This window comes from Colias eurytheme, chromosome 6, assembly GCF_061535395.1.
Source record: "Colias eurytheme isolate Ceu_HAF_F1 chromosome 6, ilColEury1 Martin Lab GWU primary, whole genome shotgun sequence".
Lineage (NCBI taxonomy): Eukaryota > Metazoa > Arthropoda > Insecta > Lepidoptera > Pieridae > Colias > Colias eurytheme.
Window position 1 is genome coordinate 6,667,822 of NC_142985.1, and position 24,545 is coordinate 6,692,366.

The following is a 24,545-nucleotide window of genomic DNA, read 5'->3' on the forward strand; positions in this document are numbered from 1 at the left end:
CATTATCATTACATCCATATTTTCACATGCCATAATGATATACATAATATATTCAAATATAGGTATGTGTAAATACATAATATTATTATGAATATACATATTACCTTTAGAAAAGTAATATGTATATTATACATGTAATAAGTACCTACATAATATTACGTGGATATCTCATTATTAAATACAGTATTATCCACTTGTTTAATGTGACTAATGATATTGAGGACAAAATAAAAAATACGCAGTATCAAAATCGTTCAGTCCATTTTCCCTAGGGTTGCACACTCAAAATTTTGATTTCCCTAATTGCCATCAGATTCTGGTTTACCTATACACGTTTATGTGACAAATCATATTCTTATTGTAATATCCTGTTTTCAAATGAGTTCCTTAAATAAATTTCAATTGCCTACACATTTTTACCGGCTTGGTGCTGGCTTTTTTATATATTATCTATTTTTTATCAATGTAAATTGTACATTTTCTGACCATCTTGCTGAATGACGACTTTACTTTTTTGGTATAAATAGGTACTTAAAATATATTTTCTATTCTTAATGTTTCATTTCTATTACATTATTTTAATTTCAGCAACAATTAAATATACAAGGTAACCTTAAATGCTATTTTCATTTTATTATAATTTATAATATGTATTGCTTATTAATTTTCAGTATTAAATGTACAAAAATTAAAATTGTCTGGCTGGCTGGCTGGTAATACATATTGGGACATATATTCTAGTAACTATTACATGAAAAAACTAAGATAGCCATTTTTCGAAAAGAGCTTTGCGCTCTTTTCTGGATTATTATTTTCCTAATTATATAATAACGTTCATATTGTATTGATTAGTGTAGGGATTGTTTCATAGAAAATAAAACAAAATACATTTATATCAAATATTTTTTTTAATAAAAATAACAAATAAATATTGCCTCTGTAATATACGGAGTCATTATAATATGTATAAGATTATTTCTATCGTTCTACGAAGGAACCATAGAGTGCAAACTAAACTACAATTAATTAATATTTATATTTTATACATAAGTAATTTGGTTAAAAATCTAATTTGTCATGATTAGAGTAATGCTTTTATTACAGATCTTTATTAATCTAGAGATTAACTTAATATTTCGTTATACAATATTGTTATTTTGTACCTTATGAAATGTACTGGGCTAATTTATTTATATTGAATTCACTTACACACTTAATTCTTGAGATGAGAAAACCAAATTTTCGTTAGCTAGATCATTAAATATAAAGGAACTATTTAACTACTATAGCTAATGTTGACTATATTTACACACTAAATGATTCTTTAAATACAATCCAAATCAGTCTTCATACACATCGGCAAACACATTGAGTAATGTTACTCCTGAGCATTTTGCAGATTCCCCTCCCGATTATACCTACATAACACAGCATTCACATCATTTCACAAGAATACAGTGCCGGAATGGCCTGGAATGTGTTTAACTCCACAATTACGTTGCTAAATCTCCCTTGCATTTACGCGTGCTGCATCTGTTTATTACCATTAATATTACGAACTCGCCTTGAACCCCCGGTTAATTTCTTTTCAATTTCTTCTAAACTTTTACCCCTCGTCTCGGGTACGAAAAATATAACAAAGAATAGCCCAACTATACACAAAACAGCAAATAACCAAACGGTACCATACATGTTTATAACTGCAATAATATTGTGGAATGTTTTTGTGACAATGAATGTACACGTCCAGTTGAAACCTGTCGCCATCGATGCGGCGGTACCACGGATTTTTGATGGTAAAATTTCACCCAACATTAGCCAAGGAATAGGTCCAAAGCCGATCGAGAATCCTAGAACATATATTACAAGACAAGCCAGTGGTAACCATCCGTATGCGCTGACGTCAGTTCCTACGTCTCTTACATAAAAGTATGCTCCAAGAGCTACCAAAGTAAAGATCATTGCTACTGACGAAATATATAACAACATTTTCCTTCCTAAACGATCAATGATAGCGGTTGCAATAAAAGTGGATACAAAGTTTACAACCCCAATAATAATACTACATACATTTTCATCCACTGTGCTTCCAGCCATTTTAAATATTGTGGAAGCATAGAATATAACAGCATTGATACCGCTTAATTGTTGGAACAACATAAGACCCAAAGAAATAAGAACCGCTGGCATATATTTTCTTGTGAACAACTGGCCGAAAGCATTTCCTCCTTTGCGGTCTGATTCTACTTGTGATAGTGTGAGGTCTCTTAATTCTTTATCAATGTTAGTGTTTTTTCCGCGTAGCCATTGCAAAGCTTTCTTAGCATCTTCAGCTCGTCCTTTTGATAAATACCAGCGAGGAGTTTCAGGTGTAGCAATCATAAGTAAAAAGAATGGCACCGGTAGGGCCGCTCCAAAGAATGCTAGATGAGACCAGTTGAAGTATGTGCCGACGAAGAAAGCAAGTAGGATACCCGTATTACCAAATGCAGTTGGCAGTAGTCCGAGAGTGCCTCTTACTTCAGGTTGTACTGTTTCTCCGAGGTATACTGGAAACGCAAGACTTCCGACACCAACGCATATGCCACAAAATGCGCGGCCAGCAAAGACCATCATTACATTTGCTGCATTAGCAATTAACATCCATCCTATGAAGAAAGGAATTGCAGTGCAGATGATTGTCCGTTTTCTTCCTAGATATTCTATTAACGGGCCGCCCAATATACCGCCAAGTAATGCTGCTAAAGGCATCAAGCCTCCCACCCAGCTGTTCTGTAACAATAAAAAATGTTATATTAGCTATGAACTTCATTTTTTTAGCTTTATTACACTTTCAGAGCGAGCGCGCACGAGCAACTTTGTCTCCGCAACTATTTTGTCTCCGCAACTATTTTGTCTCTTCACTCATGGGCTAGTATGAAAGTGCGCGCACGTAGCGACGCAACTCTCTATACAAATTGATGGGAGAGACAAAATAGTTGCGGAGACAAAGTTGCTCGTGCGCGCTCGCTCTTAAAGTTATTCAATTTCATATTTACCTCTTCATTAGTCATATGAAGAGTTTGGTTCATGCTCGGCAAAGCGGGAGAGGTATAACCGGATGAAAAACCAACAATCAAGGATCCCATTGAAACAGCCAATGCAGCAAATAACTGTAAATAAAATAAAGTATGTTAGCATTTATATCACTTGGATGATATACACTTATATAGAATTAACCTGAAATTTGATATGCATATTCGTAAGAATTTAAAATTTCTAAAAAGCGTCAACTCTTCATCCTTGCTTGAAAAATTCTGAGCTTTCGTGGGCGTTGCACAGTTTTTATCTATGTTTGTCTATGTAATATCGTGAGCTTTTCTGAAGTTCATGAGTATTTTATGGTTTGCCTTTCAGTAAACAAATATACTTAGCGTCGGGCTACTTTCTAGCTTTATTGCAAAGTAAAGTAACTGAGGGGCTGACGTCATAAAAATATTCCTTCAATTCGAAGAAATAGTACAGTAGCACCTCTATAAGTCGAATATCAAGGGAGACGCCAAAAAATTCGAGTTATAGAGTTTTCAACTTATGGAGGATTTCGACTTAGGCGGATTTTGATTCGACATAAAGAGTTTGAGGTTTATTCTTATGCGACAAACATGTTTTTATTTATTAATCAACAATTAATCAACATTATTTCAAATCATTTTAAAATAAAAAATATGGCATTAAAAAAGTCAGTAATTATTTTGCTTTAGATATTTTGGTTGTTCTCTAGCATTGTCTAATCTATAAAGAACAGAAAATTCTTCTTCTTCAGAGATACTGGTTTGCTCTATAAAATTTCGTAAGGTATTCAATGCGGTTCTTGCCTCTTTGATGGAAACGCATGGAGCGCATGTACTATTCACGTCTTCTATGTTATCTTAATCATTAGTATCGGTTTTCTGAGCTAGTGAATCGATAATTTCGTCATCAGATACCTACTTAATGCAAACACGTGTTTACGTGAGTCATAAATTTATTATCGCATACTCCTAAAATGTTTTCTAAGAAACAATTATAGTGTACTGCACTGTCGGCAAGTTGTTAAAGTCCAAATGATCAAATTATAAATATTGTAAAATAAAATGTTGCCATGTTCGAGATACAGAGGTCAAATTTAATTTTTCGAGTTATAGAGTGAAAATATGTACCAAAATGGCTTGGAGGGACTCGGTGATTATTTCGACTAACAGAGGGCCAAAATTTCAAGTTACGGAGGTTTTCGGGTTTGAAGGGAAGGGAACAAGACATTTTTTCGAGATTTGGAGGTTTTTGACTTATCGAGGTTCGACTTAACGAGGTGCTACTGTAATTCTAGTAAATTTTAATTAGGCCATTTAATCAGATAAACGAAAAAGCGATAGAGTTAGATTTAAAATAACACTTATTGTCGTCAACAATTGCTACTGAAAAAATACTGTATAAAAAACTATATATTTTTTTTATTCGGAAGAGGTTACTTAGTATATTGTTTATTATGTGTTTATGTTTTTTACTTGCCTGATATATTATATTTACTTACTACGCGTTTGTACAAATAAAAATGGTATTTCGATGAACACAATTTCATTGTCGAGAATGAAATAGAACTTCGAAAGAATTGTTTGTAACTGATTAAAAAATTAGTCGCACACAATATGCACAATTTTTATTGCGTTTTTATCGTCTGTGCTTAATTAATAGTTGAAATTTACAACGGAACAGAGCTTCGAGAAACAAGTGTAAAATATTTTTAACTTATTATATACCTGACTTTTTCTATGGCCAACCATGAACAACTTATATGTACACCTGACTTTTTCTATGAACAACAATGAGTATTGGAAAAGTTACAAACCTGTGTCCAAAGATACAGGCGTTGAGTAGCTGCTCCAAACTGTGGTCCGTCTCCATTTATTGCATAATCAGTAACTTTATTCCCATCCGTGCTTAGCTGTTTCACATATGGCACTGAATTGCGCAAATTTTCTTCCTTTGCACTTTTAATTTCCATTTCCATTTTGTACTTAAATTCGTTGCCTAAACTTATTTGACGAAGCTGTTGAAAATGGCGACGAGTTTTTTCAAACGAATCTTGCTCGTCTTCGCTGCTGCTCTCCGTCGAAACGTTTTCTGGGATGGCAGCGTAGTTAGGAGCAAGGGTTCCCTGGGATCCGCAAGATGTGGCCAGTGATGTACAGGTTGTAGATGCTGATAGCGTGGGTTTTGATGGAACTCGAGCGTACTTTGGTCCACGTGTACGATATAAGCGCTCCTCGTCGATTTGGCCACGACGGCTCGGCTCGTTTCCACCCTGAAAGGAAATAAAATTAAAACCAACTTTATAAAGGGTTAATTTTATAAATTACGAAGGAATTTACTCTTTTTCCTACCCTTTGTTTAATTTGAATTTCAATTAATATTACAATTGATTGGTTTAACGGGTTTGATGGACAACAAATACTGCCCTCAGTATCCGCAAACACGTCCCATTTATTACAATCACTATCTTATGTACGTAGTCAGCCAAGATGATAAGAGTTTTGAACTTAAGATCTTTGAGGTCAATTCGGGAATATTGCTTATTGACCACTTTAAGTGTTGATACTATGGTCTCAGCATGCAGCTGATAACCTTTCAGTGTATAACGGCCACCCTGACCCTCTTCCTAAGAATTGTATTTTTTTCTGAGACATAATAGAATCACCAGACTTTTGACGAAGACTAAAGAAAAAACGACTTTATCGGTCCTAGAACATGCAAATAATGAACATCGTTTTGTGGTTCCGATTGAATCGATTGTTGATGTTATCGGATTGTTACTGTCAAAACATGTATAATGGTGTTTATAAAATATTTAGTATAAACAACGTCGACACCGGGTGCACAATTTAAAAATATAATTATTTTTTATATTTTTTGAATATAAAAAAGAATATGAACGTGCGATTTCTGTTTTATGTTCATCTCTTATTAATTTTATTCATTTTTAATAATAGGTATGTAATATCTTTCCCTTTATCCCGATATTACCTTAGATTCTTCATTAAGAAATGTATTGTAATTTTTCTCAGCTTTAAATTTCATCCATTTTTGTATAAATAATAAAATGAGAAATCGACGTCAATAAACACAACACGGTTTGTTGACATTGTATCAAATGTCATGTGTTCTTCATCAACATAGTTGCCCTATTTTTTAAGTTTTTTTTACGTTCAAACAGGTTTCTCCACAGGATTTCACCAAAAAATATTTTGTAACCTATATTTTGTCTAAATATTAATTATGTCAAATATTTGGACCTCCTAACACATTGAAATCACGTGGAGGAAACATGTGTAAATAAGACTTATATAAACAAATAATAATACAAGTTAATGACTTCACGGGTCTTCCAGAACTGATATGAATTACAATACAATATACAACAATTATTACTTTTCCGTAAGTTGAAGATGTCAGCAATTAAAAAAAAGTACATTTTATTAGTGTCATATTTCTAAAAGTACCCCTAATTGCACGCCTCATAAGCGAAGCGTTGAGGTGGGTACTACTGTCACTTCGCGCAAAACATCTGATTTTTCAAACTTAAAATGTCTTTATGTATCATACATTGCACTTGTAAGATAATACATACACACACATATTAAGAAAAAACACTATTTTTAACGTTCATGATATTTTTGATGTCATTTTTGTTATTTATACTAGTTAAAAAACAGTTTAAAAAAGTTCTGTCTTGGACGTCCGTGTGTCTGTATGTGCGGATCCTTTTTCTTGTTAACACGATAGCGACCGAAATACTTTACTAATCGAGTCTTTTTTTTTCTCTTACGCTTGAGTATGCTCAGGAATAGAACCCTTTCATTTTTCAGGGTCTGATTCGATGTGGTTCAATTGTTATTAAATAAACAAAAATAATAATTAATAAATATTTATTAAAAAAAAATTATGAGGCGTGCACTTTTGGATTTTCCAAATTATTGTTGAACAAAGTTTGACGATTATACATTTTACTCCTTGACCATAACCGAGTCCCTTACCCTTATCAATGAAATAGTGGCTTATTAATTATTTTTGTTACATCATAGATTCGCATAAATTATGGGTCAAGTTTGTTTACCTATGTTTTTCGTTAATGGTAGGTCAAGGCGATTAAATTTTTGATACTTACATATTAAACGATTGAGCAATAAATACTATGGTATGTCAAATCTTAAATTCAAATGAAATCGTTAATAAATCCAAACCTAATTATTTATTTATATATTTTAAAATGGGTTAGCACGTGTCACTGATTCCTGATTAAAATGTATCCGTTATCAAAATTGATTACCGACCATAATTTTAAAAAATAGTGCCATCTATAGGAATTGTAGCGAAGCACGTTCTCAGTTAAGTGCAAACACTTTCGCTCGTTAATAATTGTTATCGCCCGCGCCGGTCGGCATAAGTTTCCATGCGGTGTAGCGCCACTGATGCAATTTTTTATTCGTGTTTTAGCCAATCGTAAATTGTATGCGGAAATACTCAATGGTTAATAAGGTTTCATTTCGAGATTTACATAAATTTTAATATCGTCCTATCAAATTATCGCTTTCAATGCAGAGTTGCTAAACTAGCTCGTTTTTTTTTTTTTGCATTTCAGTCGCCTTTTGCGTACAACTCGCTGACATTGCAAGGCCGGTCAGGTAGAGCGTGATTGTGCTCTTATGTCATATTTTTCTATCAAGTCAATAAAATTATGCAAATTGTCTGTTTTAGAAACTATTCACATGCACAAACATGATTAATGAAAATTTATTTTTCTTTTACATTTCTTTTTTAGTTTTTACATTTAAATTAGGTCAGTAAATTTTTGAAGACTTGTTGATATTAATTCCCTTAGTTAATTCCTATTTGTTTGTTTGTAAGAGCTTTGAAGCTTCATATATAGCCGTTGCTTAGCAACGGTTCGGAAATCGACCGCTTGTCCGAGCCGGTAGTCTGCGCCGTAAAATAACTTTCCAGAGCTTTCTGAATGAAACAGAATTTTCGCGATCAGATCAGTCCTGAATTTCAAGAATATTTTTAAAGTCCCTACATTATGTGAATGTATAAACCTAAATTAAATATTTGTAAATATTTACTCACCATTTCGGTGGACAGTTGTTTGAGGTACCCCATGATCTTCCCCATGGGGTTAGGATTATTCTTATTGAAGCTCATCTTGTCTTCTCTGAGTAGATTTCAGGAGGTTACTCTTTTCTTCGTCAAGGAACGTCGAAGTGATAATATAGTCTTTGATGAATAACTGTATTTTTATTCAATCTCAATAAGTCTTTAGAATCCAGAATTTCACAAATAAATAATACACATCACTATTACTAGTTTTAAAAAGTTTTAAGGTCGTTTACTTTATCAATGCAAGTCCGTTCGCAAAACGATTACACCTCGAATGACACAGTTATAACTGAAAATAATGTAAGTATACGTGTTTAATTCAATCGTATAAAACGTTCATTCAAGAAAATTTTCTATTTCGCGCCGTAGCCCTGCAAGGGTGCACAACATTCAATTTTTTAAATATGATCAACAAACGAAATGTTGGCAGCGCGTACCGATTTCTTCAGAGTTCAAGTTATCTATTGAAACTTGCAGATGGCAGCGCAGTATTTTATAGGAAGTTGGTAGAGCTCCGCGTCGGCGCCCTCTCCCCTCCCACTCGCCCCCGCGCCCCCCGTGTAAGCGTACTCATCGACTGTACTTGTGAGCGTGCACTTTTTCATGTGTGTCACACACACACGGATTTCCATCAACTCTGCACCTGAATCTAGCTTCGAATGTTTGTATAATGTATTAGATATTCTCTACAATATTTTCAAAAGTCAAGTTACCAGTGAACAGTTTTACAATTTTTCATGTACAAAACTGACATTTTCATCAAATCAAATTTAAGGTAAAATTAATATTTTTTGACATAATATTTGAATAACAAAATTAGAGTCATTGCGTAATGTTAGTAGAAATTAAAATGCGGTGCAGATTTTCCGAATAAAAAAGAAATATTGGTATTTCGTAGAAATTGTTTAGATTCAAATGGTTATTTATGCTTAGTGATTATAAAATTCTTTTAGTTCTTGGTACGGGAAGTTATGATAGGGATTTACCTTAATTTTATGTTAGTCATATTTATCCTTAGTCCTTACAGGGAAAATATGTAAATTATTTTAGGTAATTTAATATTAAAAGTATTTAATATTAAATTACCTACTTTATACGTAACTTATGATAAAGTCGTAAGTGGAACACAAAAATCAAGCATACAACATAGGTATGAACCGAACATATATTCTATGGTACAAATTTATTGTTTGTTAAGTACCTGAAATAATTGTAATAATTCAAAAATAAAATATAATAAAGCTAAGAAATACAATATATTTATTGATTTAAAATAAATTTATAAAATATGCAGGGTAAAAATAAATGTCTTATGTACTTTTTATAATCTTTATTTTTATATTAAAATCGAGACCTTCAACCCGCGTCATTATAATATACCTATTAACCTTGGAGAGCCGTACTAATTTCTTGACGAAATGAAATATGTAGTGTTCTGAAACCTGAAACAGAATAAGAGCTGTACTTAGAAAAATATGTTATAGAAGTTTTATATATCTACACATTACGGATACGGTAACTTCTTATTTTTTATATTAATAATGGTGTTTTTTACATACGGGTTAACTTATATTATTGTTAAGATATAGGTATAATATACCTTTAAAATAAATAAATATGTAACAATTCATTTACGTTAAATGGATATTTAATTATAGGCATTTCATTTAGTTATTTAATTAATTAAAAGAGTCTAGAGAATTCTAAAAAGGGATAAAGGTTAGGTACACATTATTTATTAGGTACATTATTATGTGATGTCTTTTAATTCTTCAATTTTTTTTAATAAAGCAGTTAAGTATTAATTAGTTTTGTGTTCATGAAATAATTTGCCTTTTTCGTCGTTTACCTTGAGTTACACGTTAGTTAATTACAGTTTCACCGCCAGTTACCAATATAAGATTTAAGTTTTGGAAGTAAACGTTACAACTTACAAAAATTTTTTTTTGTTAAACATTTCTCTTGTATTTATGCGCAACATTATAAAGATACTAGATTTCCGCCCGCGGCTTCGCCCGCGTTTGCAAAGGAAAACCCGCATAGTTCCCGTTCCCGTGGGATTTCCGGGATAAAAACTATCCTATGTGTTAATCCAAGTTACCCTCTATATGTGTGCTAAATTTCATTGTAATCGGTTCAGTAGTTTTTACGTGAAAGAGTAACAAACATCCATACATCCATACATCCATACATCCATACATCCATACATCCATACATCCATACATCCATACATCCTTACATCCTTACAAACTTTCGCCTTTATAATATTTATTAGATATTAGATTATCTTATCTAGTAGGTACCTATTACGCCAATTTCCAAACAAATACGTAAAGTAGAAACAATATTTGAATATTCTGCTTTAATTTGCATGAAAATTGAAAAAAAGTGCACATAGTTTACATACTTTCCTCGTTATTTTCCGTCTAATTACATTTCATGAGTAAATTAAAATTTTAAATGGAATGACGATAAAACAAATTGTATATTATTCAAGTAACATTCAATTGTTTCTTTACTAAGAGATTTATTTTGTGCACTTATCTAAATTCATATAAAAAATAAGGTAGTAACATTCGAATGGTCATCATTTACTTGTATCAATTATAATTATGTATTACTAGCTTTCCACCCGCGGCTTCGCCCGCGCAGTCAAAGAAAAACCCGCATAGTTCCAGTTCCCGTGGGTTTTCCGGGATAAAACCTATCCTAAGCCCCGGGGTAAAAAGTAGCCTATGTCCTTTCTCGGGTATCAAAATATCTCTATACCAAATTTCATGCAAATTGGTTCAGTAGTTAAGGCGTGATTGAGTAACAGACAGACAGACAGAGTTACTTTCGCATTTATAATATTAGTATGGATTATATCTACGATCGACGAGACACACCCCTTTTTATTGAGTCATGTTTTACGAAATACGTGACTTGAAGGATATACATATGTGTCTGTTCCTGCTATTGATGATTGTAATAATAATAATATTTGCTTTATTAAATACCCATGCGGTTTTGCGACATTCGTTTGCCATTAAAACGTATTGCAAATACATAATTACTGTGACTGAAAATGTATTCGATGTAACGTGTAAAGTATATGTAACTAATACAAAGTATTTTCTGTTTATCTTTTTTTCGTCTCAATTCAATTTTTAGAAGTGATTTACGATTATATGTATGCGACGTTTCCATGAATATGCCACTTACGAGATCTGCGTTGTTAAACATTATGCGTGCAATACTCAATTGCTTTGATGGAATGATAGGCCGATCTTGTTATGCGCCGCTATTCAGCTGAACAATCAAGAGACACAGACTGAGAGATTAAAAATTAAAATCTTTATGTTTTCTTATTTGGAACAATATATCTCGGTAATATTTAATACGCCTGCAATGGTGTGTGTAGTTTTATTACTTACCATTACGTCATTTTATGGCCTTCAAGGAAAATTTTGGCAACCGCAATTTTTATTAATTTATGTTCGACTAACTTTCCACTCGCGTGTTAGCCGTTAGGTCGTATTGAACTTCAGGATTTTCGAATATCGCGATATACTGTGACTGAAAATACTGCGATAGTGCCCTTCATATTTCTGGGATAAAAAAATATTTTTGGTCTTGTGATTCCATCAGTGTAGTGGAAGTTTAATTAGAATATTATCCTGAATAACATAAGGAGAGATATAGACACACAATAAAATATAAAAGAAATTGTTTATGATCTCATATTATGAAAATACTGTTATTAAATCACCAGTTAAAATCACATGGAAAACCGGTTTGAAGAAAATGTACTGAAAATTGTTCGAAAAGTTTCATAATATTTCAATGAAATGCCCGCTATTTCATGTATTCTGTCGTCGTTCATAAATCATAATGCACATGGGGCTAAAAATACCCAATGCGTGAGCTACGTCACGTGCGCATGTTGAACTTTTAGAATATACCTATTCGTCATAGAGCATAGATGCCGAAAGTTGGCGTGGGCCAGCCCCGCCTCTACACACACAGAGACGTTTCGTCACACGCAATACGTCAGACACGTCCAGAAACCGAAAGGATTTTGAAGGCGCGCGTGACTCGACCAATGTATTTATCTTTATTGCAATTGATGGACACATGCAATATTTCTAAATTGTTTATACATCTTTTATTAAGTGAGTTCAACAATTCATTGTCGGTATTGCACATTTTTATGTTTACGAAGATATGTTTTTATTTTCAATTAATTTTCAAAACGTGTTGACACTTGAATTTGCTTTATTCCATCTTCATAATATGAGATGGTTGAATTGGTAGTAAATAGTAATGGTAGGGACACTTTTTGATTCCGTTCTGGTTGTTCTGCTCTTATGACCTTTCACACAGTAATACAATTGTTAGGTACCTACTTCACAAAATGGGTTTTAGGTAAGTTTTTCAAAATTATAACAATAATATCACTCTGTTATTGGCCAGTAATAAATTAAATATTATTGCTTGTTTATCGTTGAGATCTTATGTATTGGTTTATCGCCTGCCTTGTGTATTGCAATAAATATCAAAGCTTCTTTTACGTGCGTTACATCATTCATCATCCGAACGAGCATCGATCGCCTCTGCTGGTCCTTAACCGTGCCGTACGCTCCGCATTCACACAAAGACGTTTTAACAGACATACATACATTCACAAACACACATGACGTGACGAATTCAAAAAGCCAGTGGAATATTACTAGCGCCATGCGCCAGCAGGGCCAGCTAGCGTTCTCGAACGTTCTTGTATGGAATGCACGGATTGATGGTCGCCGGTCGCCCCTCCTCCGAAGAAAGTCCGCTGCAGTTGATATTAATAAAGAGCTCTTTGTGGTGCATTTGTCGCACGCGTTATTATGTTCACTGATAGGATAATTGGGACAATCTTTTAGTAGATCATACTTACCATTTATGTCAATGATAAGTCAGAATTCTTCTTCCTAACATTATTTGCATCCTTCTGTGCAAATTAGTGGATTGGTTTACCGGTGTCTCATGTTATATTTTGTGTCCTAAAATCAGCAATAAACAAAGTGTCGGACGTTTGTTTAGCATGGTACGTCATTGTCGGTTTATTTCCGAGACGCTTTGATAAAAGACTATATATAACGATAGCACTGTGCGGATACTTATGTGACACATACATGTCTTTCCTAGGCGGGAGTGTCTTATCTTATCAATTAATTTAGATAAAAACTGATTAAAAATTTCCATCAAGGTGAGGGAAAGTTGTGACATTAAACGTTTCATTCAAAAGATGAAGAAATATGAAAATAAATTCCATCAAGTAGTCACCAGCGTGTGTATGGTGCATGAATATGGCAGGTAAAACATATTTCGATATAAAGAAATACTTCACCTTTTTTATATTTAATCACCACTTTTAGCTACAAGCACCAACTCGGAAACACCTTGAATGCATAAGGCGAGAATGTTTTAATGAATGAAATTCATTCCTTTCAATCGGAAAATAGCAATTTAAACTTTTCCATTTGTAAATTATATATTGCAATGTAGAGCAAGTGATGTGTAAGTGAGTTGATTGAAGCCCACCCTTAAGTGGGTTGGGAGGTGTGGCACATGCGAGGAGTGTGCCGGCTGGCACTTGGCAGTAGACGATATCCGTCCTTGTGTCTGGTAGCCCAGTGTTGCGTAAGGACTGACGAAGGTCAGGGAAGCCGAACCCCACTCAACGCGTCGTGCATACACACGTACACAATTATATATTTTACACTTGAAAATATTTTATTGACAATAAAATGTTATTATCGTGAACGCAGCGATAAGATAAACTTAACCGTAACCGTAAATTCTATAGAAATTCACACGTCCTTTAGAAGGGTACCGTGGCGAAAAATTTAACAAATTATTTTTATTGTGGTGGTTCTTCAGTCTGTATAAACATTTTGCAACAAATGTTAGGTTCAGTTTTTCATATAAAAGGTACATCAGTTGCTTGTTGCTACTTATAAAATTTATCAGTTGAATAAACTAACAAATTGTCATGGAAAATAGTGAATGAATGGTTATAATTTTGTACAAAACATGAATGTAAGTAGATTGTAATTTTTCGAGGAATAGGCTTTGTAAGTTTTTATTAGACTTTTTAATTACTATCGGATATTGATAAAATTCCAGAAATGGATATAATCATTAATCAAGATCTATTTTTTAATTTTTTTTTTTTTTTTTTTTTTTTTTTTTTTATTTATTGGTCTACAAAACTGGTTACAAATGTTTGTGATTTATTCTATTAATTATGTACTATCATGCAGTTGATTTATAACCTTCTGGATGTAGACACAGCATGCAAATTTACAAATTTCAATTGGATACCTTATCTATGTATAACAATAATTATAATAACTATTTATTTGATGAAATTTAATAATTTATTCCTAATTGAGACCAGAGAACCACTAAATATGTCTATTTCTGATCGGATACTATTTGCATAGGTACACATTCGAAACAAAGGTGCATGTTGACCAAGATTAGTTTTACTTGAAGCTGGCAGAAAACATAATCTGTTATGTAAACGAGTAGTGATACGCGGAACTGAAAGACAAATGCGCTCCAATACATCAGGACAATCTGCTTCCCCATGTAGAACCTTATAAAGAAATAAGATATCTGCTACTTTCCTGCGTGTATGTAAACCACTCAAGTTAAAGTACGATAGACGCTGGTCATAGGAAGTTAAAACCCTACATTTATGTTCTGAGTAACTAAGATAATACAAAAAACGTTTCTGGACTCTTTCAATTCTATCGGAATGGACTTGGTAACTAGGGCTCCAGACAGCTGAACAATACTCTAGTATTCCACGAACGAGGGTGCTATAAATTAAAATGGTAAGTTGAGGTTGTTTCAGGAATCTCATTTGTCTCGTGACGAAGCCGGATAATTGTGAAGCTTTTTTAACAATATGATCGTAATGGTTTCTGAAACTTAAAGAACTATCCATGATCACGCCTAGGTCACGAATAAAGCTCACTTCCGTGAGTGGTAAATTATTGATAAGGTAAGTTACGGGTGTTCGAATTTTCTTTCTAGAGAATGTAATGTGATGGCATTTATTAATATTTAAGCACATCTGATTATTTGTACACCATTTTTGTATATTATTTAAGTCTGATTGAAGTATATTAACATCTGTTTTATCCTTAATCGTTCTATAAACTTTTAAATCATCAGCGTACATTCTATAGTTTGATTGTATTACACGGGGGAGGTCGTTGATAAATATTAAAAAGAAGAGGGGACCGAGATGGGAGCCCTGCGGTATTCCCGATGGAATAGTATAGGGGGTAGATTTAAAACCTCGGATTGAGACAAGCTGGGAGCGGTTGCGTAAATATGACTCGCACCATCTTAATAAGGATCCGTGTATCCCCATATTTGAGAGCTTATGTAATAGAAGATCATGATTTACTAAGTCGAACGCCTTTCTGAAATCGGTGTACACGGCATGCACTTCGAGATTCTTATCAAGTGCTTCAGCTATATCAGATACATAACCTACTAGATTTGTATTTGTTGATTTACGGGGCAGAAACCCGTGCTGGTTTTGATCAATTTTACATTTAATGTGGGCCAAAAGTTTAGTATTTACTATGTCTTCTAGAACTTTTCCAGGTGTACTTAGAATTGAGATAGGTCGGTACTGGGTAATCTCGTTTAATGAGCCTGCTTTGTGAATCGGAGTTAAGTGTGCGAGTTTCCAAGTAGATGGGAAGACGCTGATTTTTAATGATTCGTTAAAGATTAGAGTAAGTGGTACATATAGGCTTTTGGCACAATTTTTATAGAATATTGGTGGTATTGCATCGGGTCCTGGGCCTTTATTGGCATCTAAAAGTTTTAAGCGATTTAACACTTCTTTTTCAGATATCACCAACGTGCTAAAAGGGGCGACACCACTGTCTGTATCTGCATCATGCATATTTTTGGATAGTGTCGTTGAATTCGAAGAATAAAAATATACTGATTGGAAAAAATCAGAGAAAGCATTACATATTTCTTGACCACCTTTAACAACCGTATTATTAAAAACCATTTCATGTGGTAAATTTGTGCAGTTGCTCATTTTATCTTTAAAGAATTTCCAAAAATGCTTAGGACGATGACGTAAATGATCAGCCGCGTGATTTTTAAACTCTGAGTAGCAGTGGTCTAGCATGTCCTTACATCGCCTTCGAAGTAAATCAAACTGGAGCTTGTCTCTGAGATTCCCATATTTTAGGTATTTTGAATGAAACTTAGCTTTTTCTTTAAGAGATTTTATTAAGGGGCGACTAAACCATGTGGGATATTTTTCATTGCGTAGTTTGCGTACTGGAGTATTACTTTTAATAATATTTAATACAGTGTCATAGAAAGTTGTGACCAATTTCAGTGCATATGGAATTACCCATAAAAATAGGTTTATGTGTTACAATAAAATTACTGTAAGTACTTATGTTACGTAAGTACTGAATATTTTATAGCATCAGCTGAAACAAAAACAAAACCCATTACTCATTCCTCATCCATAATAAATAATACCGGTACACTTTCATTTAAATAAGTCATTCTATTTTATTTATAGTATCAACGGAATGCATTACTAAAGTACATACATATTTTCTTTATGCTCCGTAATTTTCTCTACGTTGCTCTTTTTGCTTACGCGTCTATAGAACTCCTTGAGGTCATGTTATACGAGTTTTGCCATTGTTAATTTAAACTGAACTAAGAATCACTATTGATTTAGAACAGGCTATTTATAATAATTGAATTTTAAATATTGCAGATAATATGTTTTTACATAAAATACACTTTAATTTAATATTGTAATGACTTAATCGTAAGATAAACGGAAATTTGCTATCGAATATAAAAGTTACTCATACATTTAAATGTGTACAAAATATGAATTTATAAGCTCTCCCAACTCGTGTAAAATTAACGCTATAATAAGTTCGTGTGATAGTTTTAGTAGATTTTTCAATATGTAAGTACTTGTAATAAAAATATTCAAGAGTCCTAACTCTGTATACATAGTTAAAAAAGCAAATAATCTGCACTATCAGCTCAAACGTTCCTTGTTATCCCTAGTTCTAACTTCTATACCTGTGCAATATATCGTGATTCAGCAGTTCAGCACGTTAGGTTTGTTCGTAAAAACTGTGCCTCAGACAGGTTCTTGCACGTTGCACTAAATATGGATCCCCGACATAAACGCTGATGCTATTTCTGGTTTATGCTCTCATACATTTTAAAAATATACGAGATATGGAGAGGTTTAAGACCTGTGTCAAACCCCTGGGAACTGGAAATCTAACAATAATAATTTAGGAAGTTACGTTTAATATCGAAGTGATATTTACTGTACAATATATTGGAAAATGTTTAAGTAACTGATTCTTTGCATGTCAAAGTGTTTATGTAAAACATATTTACGAAACCGAGACAAAGGCAAGCGCCGCTCATTCCAGTTAACGTTCAATGTAAATTTTGGTGAACTCTTATTATGAATAATATGTTAATAGCTTGTAAGTGGGGACAGAGTTTCGACGTAGGTTCACGTGCTTGTGAAAATTAGCAAGTAACTTGTTTAATTCAAATCACGTCATTGTCAGATTTGTGTATGATGTTATTGTTTTTCAATATCCTGAACTGTTTAGTATTTATTTGCGCTGTGGCGCTGAACAATTTTTTTTCAATATTAGATTTGTATCAATATCTTTAAATTTTGCACTGTTTTTACGATTGCTTTTGTAAAACGAACGAAACGTTTTTTATGAAATACAACATAATATGTTTACACATTTTTATACCATTTACGATAACGAATATAAATAAATTCTATATTGTCTGCATAATAATATATCTAAAAGTCAACGTATTTGAAAAAAACGGATTATTTTTAAAGAAAATCTTTATAGTCAATACAGATTAATTGTGCATGCAACACTTTAATCAACCAATACGGGCTGCAGTTTGCTTGCATGTTTTCTCTAATATGTTCGTATGCAACGTGCATAACATACACATTCTTTGTACTTTTTGTTAAAAGATCTGCGTTTTATCTTGTTAGTTTATCCTCGACTCTGTTATGCACAATCTCTTTTTTTCCATTTAAAAATTTAGCACTGATCAAATAAAAAAAATGAAGTAATGTCTCGGTTATAAAAAATTACATAAAAATGTAAATATTGAACCAAAAATCCAAGAGACTTATAAAATATAGAGCGGTAGTAACAGGTATGTAGTTCATATACCTATACATTTTTATCCAATGCTTTATTATGCTGAAAAAATATATTCTCCTTCAGTTTCCTTCAAATGCTTTTCAATTATTTCCGTATATTTGTAACTTTTACATTTTATTTAAACGGCTCTACCTTAGCTTAAAATCTTTATAAATACTTTTTCAGACTTCTTGTAGCAGTTAACGCAAGATAATATGAGATTTCTATAATAACTCCGTTTTTTTATTCATTCTTAGGGCGTTTGTCCACTACAAGGAATTTTACGGTCCGGCATTCCGATTTTTTACGGTCCGGTATGGCACGCCATTAATCTATATACTAGCTTGTGCACTATACGTAATTTTACTGTCCGACATTTTACTTTTCCCTATTCCGGATGGTTTTTTGTGTCTACGAGTCGCTGTAGGTATAATTGTTTTCGAATGCCCACTTGCTTGGATTTTACTGTTTTTACTGCATATGCCAATTAAAAGCAAGCTCTTGTTTTACTTTCTTTTAGTTGGCAATGAGATTTGAGAAGTCGGTATTGTTATTTTATATACATTGACCAAGCATTGACCTATAATTATTATCTAAGTAAGTGTTGGTAAGTTAAAGTTCAAGTGGGAATAGCTTAATTAGCTCCTCGTCACCGATTAAAATAAATAAGTGAAACACGCATTTTAAATCTCTTACGGAACTTTACTTTTTATTATAATGAAGTAATATAATATTTCACCTTCTATATTTTTTACTCGTTTCTTGTAAAATACAAAAACAATCATTTATGATAGCATTATACCGCCAAACTTCCTTGAACTGTACCGCACTGATCCGAGTAAAGACGGACAGGTGCACAAGCAATTCATCGGTTTTTTCATGCCAAACCGGACCGTAAAAAATCGGAATGCCGGACAGTAAAATTCCTTGTAGTGCACAAGCGCCCTTATATGACACACCTCAAAATAATGAAGTGTATTGTATATTTTTTGTCAAATCAGGGGAGAACCATTTTGTAGACCGCATGCATTTTTTATTTTGAATTCAAATCCTTCCTTATTTATAAAAATACACAATGTCAGGTGATTTATATTTTATATAGTATTTATATAATGTGAAAATATTTCCTATATTTATAAATTGTACAAAATAGATACGATGGAAAAATACCTGAAAGAGACGTAGGTGCGTCTTGTAACAAATTATTATTGTTATTGAAACAAATCAGACGTAGCAAACCATTGATAGTGAATAATTATTAATGAACAGTAAGTATATTGTACACAAAACTAATAAATAAGGATGTTACATAAGGCAAGTAGGCCTTTTTTACACCATGAAATTTTTCTCTAATTTATAAAAAAGGCTTAAATTTTTTTTAATCGCTCTAAACCATCAAAAATTACAGTCCCACTTATGAAAAACCACGGATTTTCCATTTAAAAAAAATTCCACTACGCCTTATACCATTATGCTGAAAATCTAAAGCGAATATTGATTATGACGTATACGTGGGTAAAACATTGTCCTCGTATGAATCATAATCGTATAACGACCTTGTATATATTTTCAGCAAAGGTTCAGCACAACTGGGGAACTTAACAAATACAAATGTAGTACGGGTACACAATCATTACACACGCACACAATCATTTATACAGTAATACAACACATTCAAACATCGTATTTATACGAATGCGATATTGTTGTGTTAACTGTTAATCAATACTCGGTACTCTTAATTATTTATTCGGGCTTTTGTAGTGTGCGTACAAGTGCACTAATGGTACCTATATTGTAAATATTGGTTTGTTTAAAAATGTTTTGTGCATATTTATCTAATAAAACACTTCAAATATTGTGTGACGGCTAATACTTGTAGAGGTTTTATTAACGTCACCACCTACTTTGAATATTTATATCACTTCAGTCACTATCACATACTTTATATTCATAGATCTAAAAGCTTAATTACGTGTTCTCTGGAAAGGTGGTATCATTATGGCAATCCTGGCGCCTGAGATCATGATCAAACGTACAAATTGGCCGCAAAGCCTTCCAGGTGCATATCTTAGTATCGCCGGCGCCGATGTCGCCGACGGTGGTGGGTCGTGAATCGTGATACACGCTCATCCGATCTCATATTAGTAGTCCAGTAGCTCGAAGAAATTATATGCGTCTTAAAGGCGAACTTGTAACTATTTAGTAATCTTTGTTTTTTCCGGGTAATTCTATGACGTAGGTAATATCAGTTTTTCTGAAAAAAATTAGATGCCTAGAAATTTCCCTAAAAAGCTGGTTATTGTAACGTAACAATGGAGTATTTCCATTTGTCTTTTCACTAACACTTAACACAGATTGCTATGTTTGCTTATAGTAACCATACTTTCTAAATATCCTTGAATCAATATACGCTCGGGTACATTATTTTGTACGGGTTTTTTCCTATTTCCATCACATTTTAGGGTGAATATACAAACTGCTCTATTATTTACTGTTAATGTTTAATAATTATACCCCCATTGGATTTTTACCAACATTAATTTTTTGTTCTTCTGTATGAATGCATCAGAAAATTGATATCTAGGTACATATATGATTTTAGGTAACTGAAAAAAGGGTTTTATCTTGGATAAAAATGAATAATTATAAATATGTATTATTTAAATTAAACATCCTTTTCAGTACTCTAACTCGTACTGTCTCTGTTTTTTTTTTAATATGAAGCAAAGCGAGGACATATGTCATTCTAAGTGGTTATAGTTATCCCATAAATATACGTCAGAAGATCAATCACCTCGTACGCTTTTGGATAATATATCTAGGGCACAACTCCAGCCAAGGAACAGTCTAGATGCAAATCGACCTGAATTTCGGCTCATTTATTTACGATGCTGTAATATTCCGTCATGAAAATGTATTGTTTATTTTATACTAAAACCATAAACTCTTCTTTCTTTTTATTAATGCATATAGGAACATTTTGAAGTGAAACTTCTTTATGCGCCTTGAGAGTAAAATTTCAAGTTCGCGTCAGGGCAATAAGGTCACGTCATGGAACAAGGCGATCATTTTGGTATCTTTGAACCTTGCCAAAGAAGTTTCACTTCTGACACGTGTGCTCGGAACACACGTTCTTTTTTATCTCACACTAAATCTTTAATTATTAAATAAGTACAATCTTTTAAACGCATGATCAACAAAAGTGATGTTCGAAAACTAAAGTACATGAGTTCCCACACGGATATTTACATATTATGGTATGATATATATTTACAAAACTTATTAAGCAATATGTAATATTTGCACACTGTAATAAATACATAAAATAAGACAATTTAAACAAGTGACAAAAGCTGTCCAATTTACTGTTTACAAAATATATGAGGAAAAGAAAAACACTTGAACTACCAAACCTGACTGATTTTGAAGTTTTTCTCTCGTCATATAAATTTCATATACATGTGCATGTGGTATATGGTATATGGTTGGATGCAGTATATTTGCTTGGTATTTACATAGTAAATGTTGTGTTGGAAGGAATGACGCCATTACTTGGCTTTGTGTATTTGCACAATTATATTATTTGCTATACTGAGTATTTTGCGACAAATTATATCTCGTCTCATATCTAGGAAGCGTGAAGGCCAAGGCTTTAATTCTGCTTGTCGTTAAATAGTGGTAAAAGACGTATAACATGCACGCCCGTAAAGTTAGGTCAGCTCCAAAAATTACGTGATGTACTTATGTAAATTTTGAATTCGTGGTTTGAATTAAATAATCCTCATTATGATTCACCATCATCATCATCAGCCCATATATGTTCCCACTAAAAGAACATGGACCTCCAATGAGAGAAATTATATGACAACATCCTATCCTACTAGTCCTATCCTACTAATATTATAAATATAATACCATAACTTATTTTTTGCTTATGCAGTCTATTAGCGAAGTAAATTTAGTTAACAACACAACTAAATATATCACAATTTAAGAGGGTAAACTTTAAATTGTTATCGGAATGAGTAAAGAGTTTATTTTCTGGAAATATTCTAAGAATCTAAGGTTCTTAGAATATGCTTAACAGCATAAGCAGTTCAAGTTATGATGGGGTATATTTTACTTAAACATTTTATGGTAAATAATATTTTAATATTTCCACTTTTTGATAAACTAATTCAAGAGACTAACATAACTATAAGTTGTTATCGAATTCGTCGCGATTCGGCGCATTTCCGACTAGAATCTGGTTCACTCTATTTTCAGCGGCAATCAACTAATTCTAGGCATTTTCCATACTAATTTTGAAACCATCGTTAATTTTTTATAGTTTCCGATTCGCCGTATCGCCGTAGCGACAGTTGCAGTTTTTCAGGAATTATAAGAAGTTTAAAAATATTTTTTTTATACTATTAATCAACAAAAAATATACCGATATTATGCATAATATGTTCCGCATAAATTATAATCTGATATTGATTACAAAGCGTTCAGTATTATGGCTAGTTATTTTCAAATGTTAATTTAAATGTTTAGTTCAATCATATGTTAAATAAAAAATAGCGAAATGCCCCAGGCGTGAATTGGTACCGACTTGGTAGGTCACGGCGGCGGCGTGACAAGCATCCGGCAATGTCACATTAATATTCACATTTCATAGAATATGTTTTTAAACTTTTCTAACTCCCAACTTGTTTAATTGAAGGAGGTTGATCATGAAATAGAAAGCGACGACGGCTTGTTTAACATTCGTCAATTAGTTAAAAGTGATATGTAAGAGCAATGCAAATATTCTCATAACCGTAGAATGTGTTGACTCAATAGTTATTCATTTAAACGCTCTTCTTATAAAAGGTAATGATACCCACATAACAAAAACACCTTACCTCGTAATGTTTAGCAAATTGCTAAGGCTTCGAAGGCCATCACCCTTATTGATTTAGCTGCTCTGGGTCAAGTTTATCATTAGCCATAAACAGAATATTTTCTTCAATTACCTACAATGATATGTGAGACATAATTCTAGATAAATCCAAGACGAAATACTGTGTAAATAACATAACTTAAATTATACCACATAACTTGCTGTTAACTAGCGTTAAATGGACAATTATTGAAGTAATTTATTGTATAGGTATACTTATTGTATTATTCATTAGCTCTATTACACAACAAAAACAACGCAGATAATTATGAAAATAATAATGTTTAAAAATGAAATTATAATTTAATGGCGCTTTTATGAAATAAACAACATTATTGCTATTACAGCAACTTTAAGAATGCTGCGTAGTGGCGTCGTACCATGATTAGCAATGATAATTTTACTCCCCTCATTATGTCAGCAATGATTCCATGTTTTCTAATTTGATTGGATGTTAAATGATGTGCTAATGCGATCATAAAATGTTATCATTACCACACGCCACCATTACTTAGGATATGGAAACTTTACGAACGGAAACGTTTAATCACCTTTCATACGTGACTTTCTTGATTGATCTCCCATAGTTATATTATCAAAATATTTGTAATAAAATCATTATAATATTTTCCACAGTGGTTGACGGGGGAAATTTACGAAAGATTGATACCTTTATAAATTTATTTGTTTTTTGTTCCAGATGCTTGTTTGCGTTGTCAAGGAGAGAGCAAGAAGGACTCATACGGGAAGCAGGACTGTGTTGTAGTGTGGGGGGAGTGCAACCACAGCTTCCATTTTTGCTGCATGTCTCTGTGGGTGAAACAGAACAACCGTTGCCCTCTGTGTCAACAGGAATGGTCCATACAGAGAATGGGCAAATAGGCATTTACACTTCATACAAATTCCATATCACACCTTGCGATTTTCAAATAAATTCATGGTATTCACGTTTTCGTTTTTAATTTTTATATCTTATTCAAATCTCTAGTAGGTAAGCTATCTTTTCTATAACATATATTCACAACTCTAAAATCTAAAACAAATAGGTTACCCATAGTGCTAACACAAGCACACGATGACCCTTCGCTGTATCCAGGTTCTATTTATAAATGAGTACAGTTCGTTCCACGCATTTACCTGGCTTTAATGAGTTAACAGTTTAATGCACGAAGACGACCAGCGATGCCTAATGATTCTAGCCA

General features: G+C 32.9%; 2 protein-coding genes across 3 annotated transcripts in view; one reads left to right on the forward strand and one right to left on the reverse strand.

The window, feature by feature from the left end:
* Positions 1 to 24,290, forward strand: part of Roc2 (Regulator of cullins 2) — a 33,114-nt gene extending 8,824 nt beyond the window's left edge. Inside the window, exon 2 of the mRNA XM_090102776.1 lies at positions 24,044 to 24,290. Within this exon, the coding sequence (XP_089958902.1) occupies positions 24,044 to 24,225 (182 nt within the window). The 3' untranslated portion in view covers positions 24,226 to 24,290. The remainder of the gene's footprint in view (positions 1 to 24,043) is intronic.
* LOC149907728 (facilitated trehalose transporter Tret1-like) lies at positions 890 to 8,632 on the reverse strand. 2 transcript variants are annotated; one of them, XM_090102774.1, is made up of 4 exons: positions 8,140 to 8,632; positions 4,865 to 5,320; positions 3,039 to 3,152; positions 890 to 2,772 (listed from the first exon to the last, which is right to left on the reverse strand). In XM_090102774.1, exons 1-4 carry the CDS (start codon positions 8,212 to 8,214, stop codon positions 1,519 to 1,521), a joined length of 1,899 nt encoding a protein of 632 aa, XP_089958900.1. In that variant the 5' UTR covers positions 8,215 to 8,632; the 3' UTR covers positions 890 to 1,518. The 2 variants fall into 2 exon arrangements, with proteins under 2 accessions (XP_089958900.1, XP_089958901.1); XM_090102775.1 differs by lacking the exon at positions 8,140 to 8,632 and adding an exon at positions 5,400 to 5,504.
* Positions 24,291 to 24,545: the final 255 nt, after the last annotated feature.